Source organism: Phyllobates terribilis, unplaced genomic scaffold (genome assembly GCF_046119375.1).
Source record: "Phyllobates terribilis strain yellow unplaced genomic scaffold, ASM4611937v1 Scaffold_11__3_contigs__length_659146591, whole genome shotgun sequence".
In the NCBI taxonomy this organism is placed as follows: Eukaryota; Metazoa; Chordata; class Amphibia; order Anura; family Dendrobatidae; genus Phyllobates; species Phyllobates terribilis.
In genome coordinates this window covers 614,058,242-614,076,614 of record NW_027362771.1, presented here as the reverse complement: position 1 = coordinate 614,076,614, position 18,373 = coordinate 614,058,242, and the positions used below count along the sequence as shown (strand labels likewise).

The window sequence follows — 18,373 nt, the reverse complement described above, 5'->3', positions numbered from 1 at the left end:
AGATCACCTGGGATTCTGGAAATACAGTTCACTGCCCTAGACCACCTGGGATACTGGTAATACAGTTCACTGCCCTAGACCACCTGGGATACTGGTAATACCGTTCACTGCCCTAGACCACCTGGGATACTGGTAATACAGTTCACTGCCCTAGATCACCTGGGATACTGGTAATACCGTTCACCGCCCTAGACCACCTGGGATTCTGGTAATACAGTTCACCGCCGTAGACCACCTGGGATACTGGTAATACAGTTCACTGCCCTAGACCACCTGGGATACTGGTAATACAGTTCACTGCCCTAGACCACCTGGGATACTGGTAATACAGTTCACTGCCCTAGACCACCTGGGATACTGGTAATACAGTTCACTGCCCTAGATCACCTGGGATACTGGTAATACAGTTCACTGCCCTAGACCACCTGGGATACTGGTAATACAGTTCACTGCCCTAGATCACCTGAGATACTGGTAATACAGTTCACTGCCCTAGACCACCTGGGATACTGGTAATACAGTTCACTGCCCTAGATCACCTGGGATACTGGTAATACAGTTCACTGCCCTAGACCACCTCAGATACTGGTAATACAGTTCACTGCCCTAGATCACCTGGGATACTGGTAATACCGTTCACTGCCCTAGACCACCTGGGATACTGGTAATACAGTTCACTGCCCTAGACCACCTGGGATACCGGTAATACAGTTCACTGCCCTAGACCACCTGGGATACCGGTAATACAGTTCACTGCCCTAGACCACCTGGGATACCGGTAATACAGTTCACTGCCCTAGACCACCTGGGATACTGGTAATACAGTTCACTGCCCTAGACCACCTGGGATACCGGTAATACAGTTCACTGCCCTAGACCACCTGGGATACTGGTAATACAGTTCACTGCCCTAGACCACCTGGGATACTGGTAATACAGTTCACTGCCGTAGACCTCCTGGGATACCGGTAATACAGTTCACTGCCCTAGACCACCTGGGATACTGGTAATACAGTTCACTGCCCTACACCATCTGGGATACTGGTAATACAGTTCACTGCCCTAGACCACCTGGGATACTGGTAATACAGTTCACTGCCCTACACCATCTGGGATACTGGTAATACCGTTCACTGCCCTAGACCACCTGGGATACTGGTAATACAGTTCACTGCCCTAGACCACCTGGGATACTGGTAATACAGTTCACTGCCCTAGACCACCTGGGATACTGGTAATACAGTTCACTGCCCTAGACCACCTGGGATACTGGTAATACAGTTCACTGCCCTAGACCACCTGGGATACTGGTAATACAGTTCACTGCCCTAGATCACCTGGGATACTGGTAATACCGTTCACTGCCCTAGACCACCTGGGATACTGGTAATACAGTTCACTGCCCTAGACCACCTGGGATACTGGTAATACAGTTCACTGCCCTAGACCACCTGGGATACTGGTAATACAGTTCACTGCCCTAGACCACCTGGGATACCGGTAATACAGTTCACTGCCCTAGATCACCTGGGATACCGGTAATACAGTTCACTGCCCTAGATCACCTGGGATACCGGTAATACAGTTCACTGCCCTAGACCACCTGGGATACTGGTAATACAGTTCACTGCCCTAGATCACCTGGGATACCGGTAATACAGTTCACTGCCCTAGACCACCTGGGATATTGGTAATACAGTTCACTGCCCTAGACCACCTGGGATACCGGTAATACAGTTCACTACCCTAGACCACCTGGGATGCTGGTAATACAGTTCACTGCCCTAGACCACCTGGGATACTGGTAATACAGTTCACTGCCCTAGACCACCTGGGATACCGGTAATACAGTTCACTGCCCTAGACCACCTGGGATACCGGTAATACAGTTCACTGCCCTAGACCACCTGGGATACCGGTAATACAGTTCACTACCCTAGACCACCTGGGATTCTGGTAATACAGTTCACTGCCCTAGACCACCTGGGATACTGGTAATACAGTTCACTGCCCTAGACCACCTGGGATACTGGTAATACAGTTCACTGCCCTAGATCACCTGGGATACTGGTAATACAGTTCACTGCCCTAGACCACCTGGGATACTGGTAATACAGTTCACTGCCCTAGATCACCTGGGATACTGGTAATACAGTTCACTGCCCTAGACCACCTGGGATACTGGTAATACAGTTCACTGCCCTAGATCACCTGGGATTCTGGTAATTCAGTTCACTGCCCTAGACCACCTGTGATACTGGTAATACCGTTCACTGCCCTAGATCACCTGGGATACTGGTAATACAGTTCACTGCCCTAGATCACCTGGGATACCGGTAATACAGTTCACTGCCCTAGACCACCTGGGATACCGGTAATACAGTTCACTGCCCTAGACCACCTGGGATACTGGTAATACCGTTCACTGCCCTAGACCACCTGGGATACCGGTAATACAGTTCACTGCCCTAGATCACCTGGGATTCTGGTAATACAGTTCACTGCCCTAGACCACCTGGGATACTGGTAATACAGTTCACTGCCCTAGACCACCTGGGATACTGGTAATACAGTTCACTGCCCTAGACCACCTGGGATACTGGTAATACAGTTCACTGCCCTAGATCACCTGGGATACTGGTAATACCGTTCACTGCCCTAGACCACCTGGGATACTGGTAATACAGTTCACTGCCCTAGACCACCTGGGATACTGGTAATACAGTTCACTGCCCTAGATCACCTGGGATACTGGTAATACAGTTCACTGCCCTAGACCACCTGGGATTCTGGTAATACAGTTCACTGCCCTAAACCACCTGGGATACTGGTAATACAGTTCACTGCCCTAGATCACCTGGGATACTGGTAATACAGTTCACTGCCCTAGATCACCTGGGATTCTGGAAATACAGTTCACTGCCCTAGACCAGGGTTCCCCAACTCCAGTCCTCAAGGCCCACCAACAGGTCATGTTTTCAGGATTTCCTTAGTATTGCACAGGTGATGTAACTATTGCCTGTGCTGATGATGGAATTATCACCTGTGCAATACTAAGGAAATCCTGAAAACATGACCTGTTGGTGGGCCTTGAGGACTGGAGTTGGGGAACCCTGCCCTAGACCACCTGGGATTCTGGTAATACAGTTCACTGCCCTAGATCACCTGGGATACTGGTAATACAGTTCACTGCCCTAGATCACCTGGGATACTGGTAATACAGTTCACTGCCCTAGACCACCTGGGATACTGGTAATACCGTTCACTGCCCTAGACCACCTGGGATACTGGTAATACAATTCACTGCCCTAGACCACCTGGGATACTGGTAATACAGTTCACTGCCCTAGACCACCTGGGATACTGGTAATACAGTTCACTGCCCTAGACCACCTGGGATACTGGTAATACAATTCACTGCCCTAGACCACCTGGGATTCTGGTAATACCGTTCACTGCCCTAGACCACCTGGGATACTGGTAATACAGTTCACTGCCCTAGACCACCTGGGATACTGGTAATACCGTTCACTGCCCTAGACCACCTGGGATACTGGTAATACAATTCACTGCCCTAGACCACCTGGGATTCTGGTAATACCGTTCACTGCCCTAGACCACCTGGGATACTGGTAATACAGTTCACTGCCCTAGACCACCTGGGATACTGGTAATACAGTTCACTGCCCTAGATCACCTGGGATTCTGGAAATACAGTTCACTGCCCTAGACCACCTGGGATACTGGTAATACAGTTCACTGCCCTAGACCACCTCAGATACTGGTAATACAGTTCACTGCCCTAGACCACCTGGGATACTGGTAATACAGTTCACTGCCCTAGATCACCTGGGATTCTGGAAATACAGTTCACTGCCCTAGACCACCTGGGATACTGGTAATACAGTTCACTGCCCTAGACCACCTGGGATACTGGTAATACCGTTCACTGCCCTAGACCACCTGGGATTCTGGAAATACAGTTCACTGCCCTAGACCACCTGGGATACTGGTAATACAGTTCACTGCCCTAGATCACCTGGGATACTGGTAATACAGTTCACTGCCCTAGACCACCTGGGATACTGGTAAGACCGTTCACTGCCCTAGACCACCTGGGATACTGGTAATACAATTCACTGCCCTAGACCACCTGGGATACTGGTAATACAGTTCAATGCCCTAGACCACCTGGGATACTGGTAATACAATTCACTGCCCTAGACCACCTGGGATTCTGGTAATACCGTTCACTGCCCTAGACCACCTGGTATACTGGTAATACAGTTCACTGCCCTAGACCACCTGGGATACTGGTAATACCGTTCACTGCCCTAGGCCACCTGGGATACTGGTAATACAGTTCACTGCCCTAGATCACCTGAGATACTGGTAATACAGTTCACTGCCCTAGGCCACCTGGGATACTGGTAATACAGTTCACTGCCCTAGATCACCTGAGATACTGGTAATACAGTTCACTGCCCTAGACCACCTGGGATACCGGTAATACAGTTCACTGCCCTAGACCACCTGGGATACTGGTAATACAGTTCACTGCCCTAGATCACCTGGGAAACCGGTAATACAGTTCACTGCCCTAGACCACCTGGGATACTGGTAATACAGTTCACTGCCCTAGACCACCTGGGATACTGGTAATATAGTTCACTGCCCTAGGCCACCTGGGATACTGGTAATACAGTTCACTGCCCTAGACCACCTCGGATACTGGTAATACAGTTCACTGCCCTAGACCACCTGGGATAGTGGTAATACAGTTCACTGTCCTAGACCACCTCAGATACTGGTAATACAGTTCACTGCCCTAGATCACCTGGGATACCGGTAATACAGTTCACTGCCCTAGACCACCTAGGATACTGGTAATACAGTTCACTGCCCTAGACCACCTGGGATACTGGTAATACAGTTCACTGCCCTAGACCACCTGGGATACTGGTAATACCGTTCACTGCCCTAGATCACCTGGGATACTGGTAATACAGTTCACTGCCCTAGATCACCTGGGATACTGGTAATACAGTTCACTGCCCTAGACCATCTGGGATTCTGGTAATACAGTTCACTGCCCTAGACCACCTGGGATACTGGTAATACAGTTCACTGCCCTAGACCACCTGGGATACTGGTAATACAGTTCACTGCCCTAGACCACCTGGGATACTGGTAATACAGTTCTCTGCCCTAGATCACCTGGGATACTGGTAATACAGTTCACTGCCCTAGACCATCTGGGATTCTGGTAATACAGTTCACTGCCCTAGACCACCTGGGATACTGGTAATACAGTTCACTGCCCTAGACCATCTGGGATTCTGGTAATACAGTTCACTGCCCTAGACCACCTGGGATACTGGTAATACCGTTCACTGCCCTAGACCACCTGGGATACTGGTAATACAGTTCACTGCCCTAGACCACCTAGGATACTGGTAATACAGTTCACTGCCCTAGACCACCTGGGATACTGGTAATACAGTTCACTGCCCTAGACCATCTGGGATTCTGGTAATACAGTTCACTGCCCTAGACCACCTGGGATACTGGTAATACCGTTCACTGCCCTAGACCACCTGGGATACTGGTAATACAGTTCACTGCCCTAGACCACCTGGGATACTGGTAATACAGTTCTCTGCCCTAGATCACCTGGGATACTGGTAATACAGTTCACTGCCCTAGACCATCTGGGATTCTGGTAATACAGTTCACTGCCCTAGACCACCTGGGATACTGGTAATACCGTTCACTGCCCTAGACCACCTGGGATACTGGTAATACAGTTCACTGCCCTAGATCACCTGGGATACTGGTAATACAGTTCACTGCCCTAGACCACCTGGGATTCTGGTAATACAGTTCACTGCCCTAAACCACCTGGGATACTGGTAATACAGTTCACTGCCCTAGACCACCTGGGATACTGGTAATACCGTTCACTGCCCTAGACCACCTGGGATTCTGGTAATACAGTTCACTGCCCTAGACCACCTGGGATACTGGTAATACAGTTCACTGCCCTAGACCACCTGGGATACTGGTAATACAGTTCACTGCCCTAGACCACCTGGGATACTGGTAATACAGTTCACTGCCCTAGACCACCTGGGATACCGGTAATACAGTTCACTGCCCTAGACCACCTGGGATTCCGGTAATACAGTTCACTGCCCTAGACCACCTGGGATACTGGTAATACAGTTCACTGCCCTAGACCACCTGGGATACTGGTAATACAGTTCACTGCCCTAGATCACCTGGGATACTGGTAATACAGTTCACTGCCCTAGATCACCTGGGATTCTGGAAATACAGTTCACTGCCCTAGACCACCTGGGATACTGGTAATACAGTTCACTGCCCTAGATCACCTGGGATACTGGTAATACAGTTCACTGCCCTAGATCACCTGGGATTCTGGAAATACAGTTCACTGCCCTAGACCACCTGGGATACCGGTAATACAGTTCACTGCCCTAGATCACCTGGGATACCGGTAATACAGTTCACTGCCCTAGACCACCTGGGATTCTGGTAATACAGTTCACTGCCCTAGATCACCTGGGATTCTGGAAATACAGTTCACTGCCCTAGACCACCTGGGATACTGGTAATACAGTTCACTGCCCTAGACCACCTGGGATACTGGTAATACAGTTCACTGCCCTAGACCACCTGGGATACTGGTAATACAGTTCACTGCCCTAGACCACCTGGGATACTGGTAATACAGTTCACTGCCCTAGACCACCTGGGATACTGGTAATACAGTTCACTGCCCTAGATCACCTGGGATACTGGTAATACCGTTCACTGCCCTAGACCACCTGGGATACTGGTAATACAGTTCACTGCCCTAGACCACCTGGGATACTGGTAATACAGTTCACTGCCCTAGATCACCTGGGATACTGGTAATACAGTTCACTGCCCTAGACCACCTGGGATTCTGGTAATACAGTTCACTGCCCTAGACCACCTGGGATACTGGTAATACAGTTCACTGCCCTAGATCACCTGGGATACTGGTAATACAGTTCACTGCCCTAGATCACCTGGGATTCTGGAAATACAGTTCACTGCCCTAGACCACCTGGGATTCTGGTAATACAGTTCACTGCCCTAGATCACCTGGGATACTGGTAATACAGTTCACTGCCCTAGATCACCTGGGATACTGGTAATACAGTTCACTGCCCTAGACCACCTGGGATACTGGTAATACCGTTCACTGCCCTAGACCACCTGGGATTCTGGAAATACAGTTCACTGCCCTAGATCACCTGGGATACTGGTAATACAGTTCACTGCCCTAGACCACCTGGGATACTGGTAATACCGTTCACTGCCCTAGACCACCTGGGATACTGGTAATACAATTCACTGCCCTAGACCACCTGGGATACTGGTAATACAGTTCACTGCCCTAGACCACCTGGGATACTGGTAATACAATTCACTGCCCTAGACCACCTGGGATTCTGGTAATACCGTTCACTGCCCTAGACCACCTGGGATACTGGTAATACAGTTCACTGCCCTAGACCACCTGGGATACTGGTAATACAGTTCACTGCCCTAGATCACCTGGGATTCTGGAAATACAGTTCACTGCCCTAGACCACCTGGGATTCTGGTAATACAGTTCACTGCCCTAGATCACCTGGGATACTGGTAATACAGTTCACTGCCCTAGATCACCTGGGATACTGGTAATACAGTTCACTGCCCTAGACCACCTGGGATACTGGTAATACCGTTCACTGCCCTAGACCACCTGGGATTCTGGAAATACAGTTCACTGCCCTAGATCACCTGGGATACTGGTAATACAGTTCACTGCCCTAGACCACCTGGGATACTGGTAATACCGTTCACTGCCCTAGACCACCTGGGATACTGGTAATACAATTCACTGCCCTAGACCACCTGGGATACTGGTAATACAGTTCACTGCCCTAGACCACCTGGGATACTGGTAATACAATTCACTGCCCTAGACCACCTGGGATTCTGGTAATACCGTTCACTGCCCTAGACCACCTGGGATACTGGTAATACAGTTCACTGCCCTAGACCACCTGGGATACTGGTAATACAGTTCACTGCCCTAGATCACCTGGGATTCTGGAAATACAGTTCACTGCCCTAGACCACCTGGGATACTGGTAATACAGTTCACTGCCCTAGACCACCTGGGATACTGGTAATACCGTTCACTGCCCTAGACCACCTGGGATTCTGGAAATACAGTTCACTGCCCTAGACCACCTGGGATACTGGTAATACAGTTCACTGCCCTAGATCACCTGGGATACTGGTAATACAGTTCACTGCCCTAGACCACCTGGGATACTGGTAATACCGTTCACTGCCCTAGACCACCTGGGATACTGGTAATACAATTCACTGCCCTAGACCACCTGGGATACTGGTAATACAGTTCAATGCCCTAGACCACCTGGGATTCTGGTAATACCGTTCACTGCCCTAGACCACCTGGGATACTGGTAATACAGTTCACTGCCCTAGACCACCTGGGATACTGGTAATACAGTTCACTGCCCTAGGCCACCTGGGATACTGGTAATACAGTTCACTGCCCTAGATCACCTGAGATACTGGTAATACAGTTCACTGCCCTAGGCCACCTGGGATACTGGTAATACAGTTCACTGCCCTAGATCACCTGAGATACTGGTAATACAGTTCACTGCCCTAGACCACCTGGGATACCGGTAATACAGTTCACTGCCCTAGACCACCTGGGATACTGGTAATACAGTTCACTGCCCTAGATCACCTGGGAAACTGGTAATACAGTTCACTGCCCTAGACCACCTGGGATACTGGTAATACAGTTCACTGCCCTAGACCACCTGGGATACTGGTAATACAGTTCACTGCCCTAGGCCACCTGGGATACTGGTAATACAGTTCACTGCCCTAGACCACCTCGGATACTGGTAATACAGTTCACTGCCCTAGATCACCTGGGATACCGGTAATACAGTTCACTGTCCTAGACCACCTGGGATACTGGTAATACAGTTCACTGCCCTAGACCACCTGGGATAGTGGTAATACAGTTCACTGCCCTAGACCACCTCAGATACTGGTAATACAGTTCACTGCCCTAGATCACCTGGGATACCGGTAATACAGTTCACTGCCCTAGACCACCTGGGATACTGGTAATACAGTTCACTGCCGTAGACCACCTGGGATACTGGTAATTCAGTTCACTGCCCTAGACCACCTGGGATACTGGTAATACAGTTCACTGCCCTAGACCACCTGGGATACTGGTAATACAGTTCACTGCCCTAGACCACCTGGGATACTGGTAATACAGTTCACTGCCCTAGACCACCTGGGATACTGGTAATACAATTCACTGCCCTAGACCACCTGGGATACTGGTAATACAATTCACTGCCCTAGACCACCTGGGATTCTGGTAATACCGTTCACTGCCCTAGACCACCTGGGATACTGGTAATACAGTTCACTGCCCTAGACCACCTGGGATACTGGTAATACAGTTCACTGCCCTAGGCCACCTGGGATACTGGTAATACAGTTCACTGCCCTAGATCACCTGAGATACTGGTAATACAGTTCACTGCCCTAGGCCACCTGGGATACTGGTAATACAGTTCACTGCCCTAGATCACCTGAGATACTGGTAATACAGTTCACTGCCCTAGACCACCTGGGATACCGGTAATACAGTTCACTGCCCTAGACCACCTGGGATACTGGTAATACAGTTCACTGCCCTAGATCACCTGGGAAACTGGTAATACAGTTCACTGCCCTAGACCACCTGGGATACTGGTAATACAGTTCACTGCCCTAGACCACCTGGGATACTGGTAATACAGTTCACTGCCCTAGGCCACCTGGGATACTGGTAATACAGTTCACTGCCCTAGACCACCTCGGATACTGGTAATACAGTTCACTGCCCTAGATCACCTGGGATACCGGTAATACAGTTCACTGTCCTAGACCACCTGGGATACTGGTAATACAGTTCACTGCCCTAGACCACCTGGGATAGTGGTAATACAGTTCACTGCCCTAGACCACCTCAGATACTGGTAATACAGTTCACTGCCCTAGATCACCTGGGATACCGGTAATACAGTTCACTGCCCTAGACCACCTGGGATACTGGTAATACAGTTCACTGCCGTAGACCACCTGGGATACTGGTAATTCAGTTCACTGCCCTAGACCACCTGGGATACTGGTAATACAGTTCACTGCCCTAGACCACCTGGGATACTGGTAATACAGTTCACTGCCCTAGACCACCTGGGATACTGGTAATACAGTTCACTGCCCTAGACCACCTGGGATACTGGTAATACAGTTCACTGCCCTAGACCACCTGGGATACTGGTAATACAGTTCACTGTCCTAGATCACCTGGGATACTGGTAATACAGTTCACTGTCCTAGATCACCTGGGATACTGGTAATACAGTTCACTGCCCTAGACCACCTGGGATACTGGTAATACAGTTTACTGCCCTAGACCACCTGGGATACTGGTAATACAGTTCACTGCCCTAGACCACCTGGGATACTGGTAATACAGTTCACTGTCCTAGATCACCTGGGATACTGGTAATACAGTTCACTGTCCTAGATCACCTGGGATACTGGTAATACAGTTCACTGCCCTAGACCACCTGGGATACTGGTAATACAGTTCACTGCCCTAGACCACCTGGGATACTATTAATACCATTCACTGCTGTAGACCACCTATTATACTATGAATTAATCTTTATACTGCACTATACCACCTGACAATACTGCTTCACTTTCCAAGACCACCAGGGATACTGAAATGAACCACTTTTATGCTCAAGACCACATAACTCTATAACTTTATACAGAAGAGCACAAAGGACACTGACATGAACACCTTTGCTGGAGTAGACCACCAGGAATACCGGCAGTAAGCCTTTCGTTTCTCTAGACCACCAGGGATAATGACATTAATGGACTTATCCACTACTGTACAAGCTTTGTTTAATGAATTATGTGTCCCATTGAAAATCAAAACAATGGTCTCACGAAACCGCTGCAGCCAATCAGAAGCCACTAACCAGTGGCAGTGTTAACTATTTAGTCAAAGCGGACGTATATGGATGAGCTGCAGCCAATGAGAGACCGTTGATTGGCTGCAGTGGTGATGTGACACCACAATAGGATGGCAGCGCAAACATTGCTGCAACGGTGCAGCAGGTGGCGCCCTAAAATGATTACGCCGGGGTCGTCCAGTAGTGGGTGCCTCCATTAATCTCCTTGCTGCACAAAGCCACCGGGGGGCGTTACTGTAAAGCTGGACACTACCCGCTCTGGTTACGGTAATTCTCCGTTTCATCTATTTTCAGGAAACGCATTGCACTCTGTTTTTGCTGGCCGCCTACGCCAAGTATGGCCGCCCTTATGTGTGGGTGAGGTCCAATCATCAACGCTTCATGGGCACAGAGCTCTGCGATAACGACTCGCCCCTCATGCTGCCATCTTACTCTGACTGGGACACGAAGGGTGAGCTCAACACCTCTCCTTGTAATTAGAGGGGTTGTCTGGCTTCTATGAAGCTCCTCGGGGGCCTGGAGCGGGTCATCATTGGATGAGGCTCTGGTGATCTCCAGCTCCGGGCACCTGAACGTTGCGGCCACATACTGACCTATCTGTGTATGATCATCACTATCAGTGACGCCCTCATGTCTCCGCCCTCTAGATGTGGGGGTGTGGCACATTGTGTGGGACGTGGTCAGCACCTGTGTTTCTCCGCCCCCGAGGAACCCCCTGGCTGTGGACTTTACCTACCTGAAGTCCCTTCCTCTTCCGGAGAGGTCGCTCTCATCAGGAGCTCTGGTCAGTTTTTTCCACAGTTTGTTGCTGCGAGAACCTCGGGGAAGCTTGTTGTTTTCTTATGGTAAGTTCTTCCTGACCTATTATTTAGTATTTTGCAGCCATGATGGATCCATATAGTCAATGACCAACCCCACTGACTATAAGGTCCATCTGGATCCAGACTACCAATATTCAGCTGTGAAAGAGAATTCTTGTTTTCCCTTCTTTCTTAGTCTGGGAGGAGCTGGCGGACCTCACACGTCTTCACGCTCTCACCCTGCAGGATCTAAAGGAGCAGAACCTCATCAAGAACCTGATCTGACCATGTGCAGTCCAGACCTGAAGATATATCCGGGATACAGAGGACCAGTGGTGTCACCGCCACCCCAGACCCCAAACAACGTGTGTATCCCCGTTATCCGCCATGGCCTCCGGATGTAATAAAAGACACAAGACGGTTTATAAACAGTTTACTGTGGAAGTTTTCTTTAGCTTCGTCTGTTTATCTCTTTTTTGGTTTTATCTGTTGCCTCATGATCCATCCATCTCTATCCATCCATCCATTTACATCTATCCATCCATCCATCTCCATGCATCCACCTATCCATCCATCCATCTATCTCCATGCATCCACCTATCCATCCATCCACCTATCCATCCATCCATCTCTATCCATCCATCCATTTACATCTATCCATCCATCCATCTATCTCCATGCATCCACCTATCCATCCATCCATCTATCTCCATGCATCCACCTATCCATCCAACCACCTATCCATCCATCCACCTATCTCCATGCATCCACCTATCCATCCAACCACCTATCCATCCATCCACCTATCCATCCATCCATCTACAGTATCTCCATGCATCCACCCATCTATCTCCATGCATCCACCTATCCATCCTTCTATCTCCATGCATCCACCTATCCATCCATCCATCCATCCATCGCTGCAATTCCTGCTGCAGTCTTTTGGGGTCTGTCTCTTGCACATCTAGAGGTGACATTTTGCCCCTTCTTCTTTGCCCCCTCACACTCGCTCAGTAAGATTGGATGGAGTCGTCTGTGATCAGTAATTTTCACGTCTTGTCACAGATTCTCTGGGATTTGGGTTTGGACTGTGACTGCACCGTTCATACACAGAAATATGCTCTGATCTAAACCCTCCATTGTAGCTGTAGCAGGATGTTGAGGGTCGTTGTCCTGCTGGAAAGTGAACCTACATTCCGGTCTCAAGTCTCTTGCAGCCTCTGACAGGTTTTCCTCCAGGATTGCTCTATATTTAGTTCCATCCATCTTCCCATCATCTCTGACCAGCTTCCCTGCCCCTGCAGAAGAAAAGGCTCCCCACATCATGATGCTGCCACCACCATGTGTGACGGTGGGGATGTTGTTTTCAGGGTGATGTGCAGTGTTAGTTTTCCACCACACAATGGAGTTTTGTATTTAGCCAAAAAAGTCCTACTTTTATTTGCCTAGAGAACCTTCTTCACATGCTCACTGTGTCCCCTACATGGCTTATTGCAAACTACAAACAAGACTTCTTATGGCTTTCATAAATGTCTTTCTTCTTGTCACTCTTCCATAAAGGACAGATTTGTGGAGTATATGACTAATATTTGTCCTGTGCACAGATTCTCCCCCCCCTGAGCTGTGGATCTGCAGCTCCTCCAGTGACCATGGGCCTCTTGGCTGCTTCTCCCATTAGTGCTCTCCTTGCTTGGGATGTCAGGTTAGGTGGACGGCCATGTCTTAGTAGGTATGTCGTTGTGTCATTCTCCTTCCATTTTTGAATGATGGATTGAACAGTGCTCCATGAGATGTTCAGAGCTTGGGCTATTTTTTTTTTTTTTTTTTTTATAACCTTACCCTGCTTTACTCTTCTCCACAACTTTATCCCTGACCTGTCTGGTGAGCTCCTTGGTTTTCTTGATGCTGTTTGATCCCTATTCTCACACAAACCTCTGAGGCTTTCACAGAACAGCTGTAGTTATACTGAGTAGAAATCACAACCAGGTTGACTCAACTTTCTAATTATGTGACTTTTAGGGGCGATTCAAAAGCACTGTATCTCTCTATCTATGAGAGCAGGCTTGTACTACCTATGATATTCTGCTGGTCCCAAAGAACCGTTAGAAGACAACCCCATTTGAAGTTACTTGCTGCTTGGGACAATTCTTGAGAGTCCACTTACATATGAGAAGATGATTGCAACATAGCTGCTGAAAATGGCCGCTATGCGAAGTATCTTCTACAAACCATTTCTGGTCATGTCATCCAGGACCCCCCCTGATGTAGAACCCCCTACAGGTAGATTACAATGTGTGACATCAAGGATATATATCATGTACGACCACTCAGCCATAGTTCTTCTCCTACTTCCAGTAACAGATCGTCTGCTCCGCCTGCACCGCACCCGCCATGTGCGGAGGGCTGGGATGTTTGGCAGTCAGAGCATCATTCATTACCGCTCCCAGTGCAGCCCGCTGAGGATTGCCGTGCAGGTGTAGGGTTGGTCTAGTCACAGATCCAGCACAAGAACATAAACTTAACCAGTTCTCCGTGAGCTTGCCTTCTACATTTTTCTTCTCGTTGGTGCTGTTCACACCGGCATCGTAATTTCTTTTTCCAAAAAAAGCAATGACAAATCAATGCAAACATTTCTCCCCCAGTCCTGGTCCTTGTATGATTGCTAGCTCTAACCAGTGCCCACTTAGGGCGGGTTGACCGTTTCCCACTGGACACCCTACCAAAACCTTTCAGCTCTTCCATGCCTCATGGGAGACTCTGCTAATTTGACTGTACCAAGCGTAGGAGAGTCAGTTTGGGGACAGATTTATGACTATTAACTTTGTTGCCCACTAAAGGATGGTGCAGAGACTCACGTGGACTCAACAAGATTCAACTGGATCAGACATTACACATCAGAATTGGAGCACGGAGATTGGCAATTAAGCATCATTATTGAGGCGCAGAACTTGGTGGTTACACATCAGAGTGGAGGCACAGAGCTTCAAAGTTGTGCATCAGAGTTCAGTAACAAATTTTGATAGTAGAGTATGGCTATGGATGCAGAGAGCTTGGTGGCTACAGATCAGAGTAGAGTTACAGCGATTGGTCTTTACACATCAGAACTGAGGCATAAACTTGATGGTTACACATCGCAATGGAGGAACAGAGCTTTGTTGTGCATCAGAAGTGTGGGACAAATCTTGATAGTGGAGCATGATTGTGGATGCAAAGAGCTTGGTGTCTACAGATCAGAGTTGAATTACAGAGAATGGTCGTTACACATCAGATTGAGGCACAGAGCTTGGCAGTTCAACATCATTGTTGAGGCATAAAACTTTGTGGGTACACATTACAGTGGAGGCACAGAGGTTCAAAGTTGTGCATCAGAGTTGAGGGTCAAATCTTGGAAGTGGAGCATGATTATGGATGCAAAGAAATTGGTGTCTACGGATCAGAGTTGAATTACAGAGATTGGTCGTTACACATCAGAATTGAGGTATAGAGCTTGGCAGTTAAGCATCATTGTTGAGGCACAAAACTTGGTCGTTACACATCACAGTGGAGGCACAGAGCTTCGTGGTTGTGCATCAGAGATGAGGGGCAAATCTTGGCAGTGGAGCACGATTGTGGATGCAAAGAGCTTGGTGGCTACTGACCAGAGTTGAGTTACAGAGATTGGTCTTTACACATCAGAATTGAGGCGCGGAGCTTGGCAGTTAAGCATCATTGTTGAGGCATAAAATTTGATGGTTACACATCACAGTGGAGTCAGAGACCTTTGTAGTTGTGCATCGGAGGTGTGGGACAAATCTTGGTAGTAGAGCATGATTGTGGATGCAAAGAGCTTGGTGTCTATAGATCAGAGTAGAGTTACAGAGATTGATCTTTACACATCAGAACTGAGGCGCAGAGCTTGGCAGTTAAGCATCATTGTTGAGGCACAAAACTTGGTTACACATCTTCTTTGAGGCACAAATCTTGAGGGTTATGGTTATAGTGGAGGAACACAGCTTGGCGGGTACACATTATAGATGACAGATGCAGCTTGGTGGGTACACATTATAGATGACAGATGTGGCTTGATGGTTGCACACCAGAGATAGAGATAAGGCACAAAATTTGGGTACACCTCAAAGTTTAGGCACATGTTTTGTTATACTCAGGTTTATTTCCTTTGTGTGTATTGGAACAACACAAGAAACTTGAGAAGAAAAGGCAAATTGGACATAATATCACACAAAACCCTAAAAATTGGCCGGACACAATTGTTGGCACCTTTATAAAACAGAAGATGGTATAATGTTGTCAGTCTGTATTAAATGTTAGCCAATGTCCCTTATATTTATATTGGCTTTATAAGGATACTACAGGATAGGCAGCTGATAATTAAAGGGAACCAGGTGTGACCGATATGAGATACGGCCACCACCCTTCAGCCCTGATATACAGCGTTCTATAATGCTGTATATAAGCCCCCTGATCCAACCTGCAAGACAAGAAAACGGATGGGATTTAGATCCGGACTCATTGCTGCCTCTTCAGAACTCTCCAGTGCTTTGTTTCCATCCATTTCTGGGGGCTTCTGGAAATATGTTTGGGGTCATTGTCCTGCTGGAAGACCCATGACCTAGGACGAAAACTCAGCTTTCTAACACGGGGCACTACACTGCCACCCAAACTCCTTTGATAATCTTCACATTTCATGATGGCTTACACACAGTCAAGGCATCCAGTGCCGGAGGTAGCAAAACAACCACAAAACATTTTTGAGCCTCCACCATATTTGACTGTAGGTATTGTGTTCTTTTCTTTGTAGGCCTCATTCCATTTACAGTAAACAGTAGAATGATGTGCTTTACCAAAAAGCTCTGTCTTGGTCTCATCTGTCCACAAGACACTTTCCCAGAAGGATTTTGGTTTACTCATGTACATTTTGGCAAACTGCAGTCTAGCTTTTTATGTCTCTGTGTCAGCAGTGGGGTCCTCCTGGGTCTCCTGCCAGAGCGTTTCATTTCATTCACATGTGGACGGATAGTTTGCGCTGACACTGATGCACCCTGAGCCTGCAGGACGGCATGAATTTCTTTGGAACTTGATTGGGGCTGATTATCCACCATCTGGACTATCCTGGGTTGCAACCTTTCATCAATTTTTCTCTGCCGTCCACGTCCAGGAAGATTAGCTACAGTGCCATGGGTTGTAAACTTCTTCATTATGTTGCTCACCATGGACAAATGAACATTAAGATCTCTGGAGATGAACTTATAACCTTAAGATTGTTGATATTGTTCACAAATTATGGTTCTCAAGTCCTCAGACAGTTCTCTTCTGCTCTTTCTGTTCTCCATGCTTAGTGTGGCACACACAGACACACAATCCAAAGACTGAGTCAACTTCTCTTTTTATCTGGTTTCAGGTGTGATTTTCCACACCTGTTACTTGAAATAAAGTCGTTTACCCACAATTTAGGAAAGGTGCCAATAATTTTGTCCAACCCATTTTTGTTTTTTTGTTTGAAATTATGTCCAGTTATACATGTAGCTTCAGTCTAAGAGAGGATTCACACTAGGTAGGTTCCCAGCAACGAGAGTTACCTTACCATGGCTCCTGGGTACACATGAATTAGCCAATTTATGCGCTAAGTATACTCAGTTATTCATTTGTTAAGTTATATTTGGAGATGGCTACTCTTAGTAAGCACCTGTACACACCAGTTTTCTGATTTGGAAGGGACGGTCAGTCTTTTGATATTTGTATGTATTTGTATATTGAGCCTCCGAGGTTCTAGCAGAAAAATACAATTGCTGTTAGCAGCCTGAGGTCAGTGTACTCACAATCACGGGCAGCGGATCGCTATCTTGGCTTTCAGATGTTATAAATTAAAAGGGAATTCTAATAATAAATCAGTAAAACAATCAGATGAGACAAAGTCATAGATCACAATATTACACACAGCGGCTGTCATGTGAGTGTGAGTGACCGCAGCACTGGTATTGCTCAGTACACACGAAATACACCCACACTGCACAGTGCCACTCCTCCTGTATATATACACTGCACAGTGCCACTCCTCCTGTATATATACACTGCACAGTACCACTCCTCCTGTATATATACACTGCACAGTACCACTCCTCCTGTATATATACACTGCACAGTACCACTCCTCCTGTATATATACACTGCACAGTACCACTCCTCCTGTCCTGTATGTATACACTGCACAGTACCACTCCTCCTGTATATATACACTGCACAGTACCACTCCTTATGTCCTGTATATATACACTGCACAGTACCACTTCTCCTGTCCTGTATATATGCTCTGCACACTACCACTCCTCCTGTCCTGTATATATACACTGCACAGTACCACTCCTCCTGTCCTGTATATATACACACTGCACAGTACCACTCCTCCTGTCCTGTGTGTATACACTGCACAGT

The 18,373-nt window shown here is 47.7% G+C and overlaps 1 protein-coding gene across 3 annotated transcripts in view; it reads left to right on the top strand.

The window, feature by feature from the left end:
• LOC141167118 (uncharacterized) overlaps nt 1-12,373 on the top strand; it is a 40,113-nt gene extending 27,740 nt beyond the window's left edge. For 2 of the 3 annotated variants that reach the window (XM_073654482.1, XM_073654483.1), the window contains 3 exons: nt 11,439-11,595; nt 11,792-11,989; nt 12,141-12,373. In XM_073654482.1, the coding sequence (XP_073510583.1) occupies nt 11,439-11,595; nt 11,792-11,989; nt 12,141-12,229 (444 nt within the window). In that variant the 3' untranslated portion in view covers nt 12,230-12,373. The remainder of the gene's footprint in view (nt 1-11,438; nt 11,596-11,791; nt 11,990-12,140) is intronic. The other variant, XM_073654484.1, reaches the window with a different exon arrangement.
• The last annotated feature ends 6,000 nt before the right edge of the window (nt 12,374-18,373 follow it).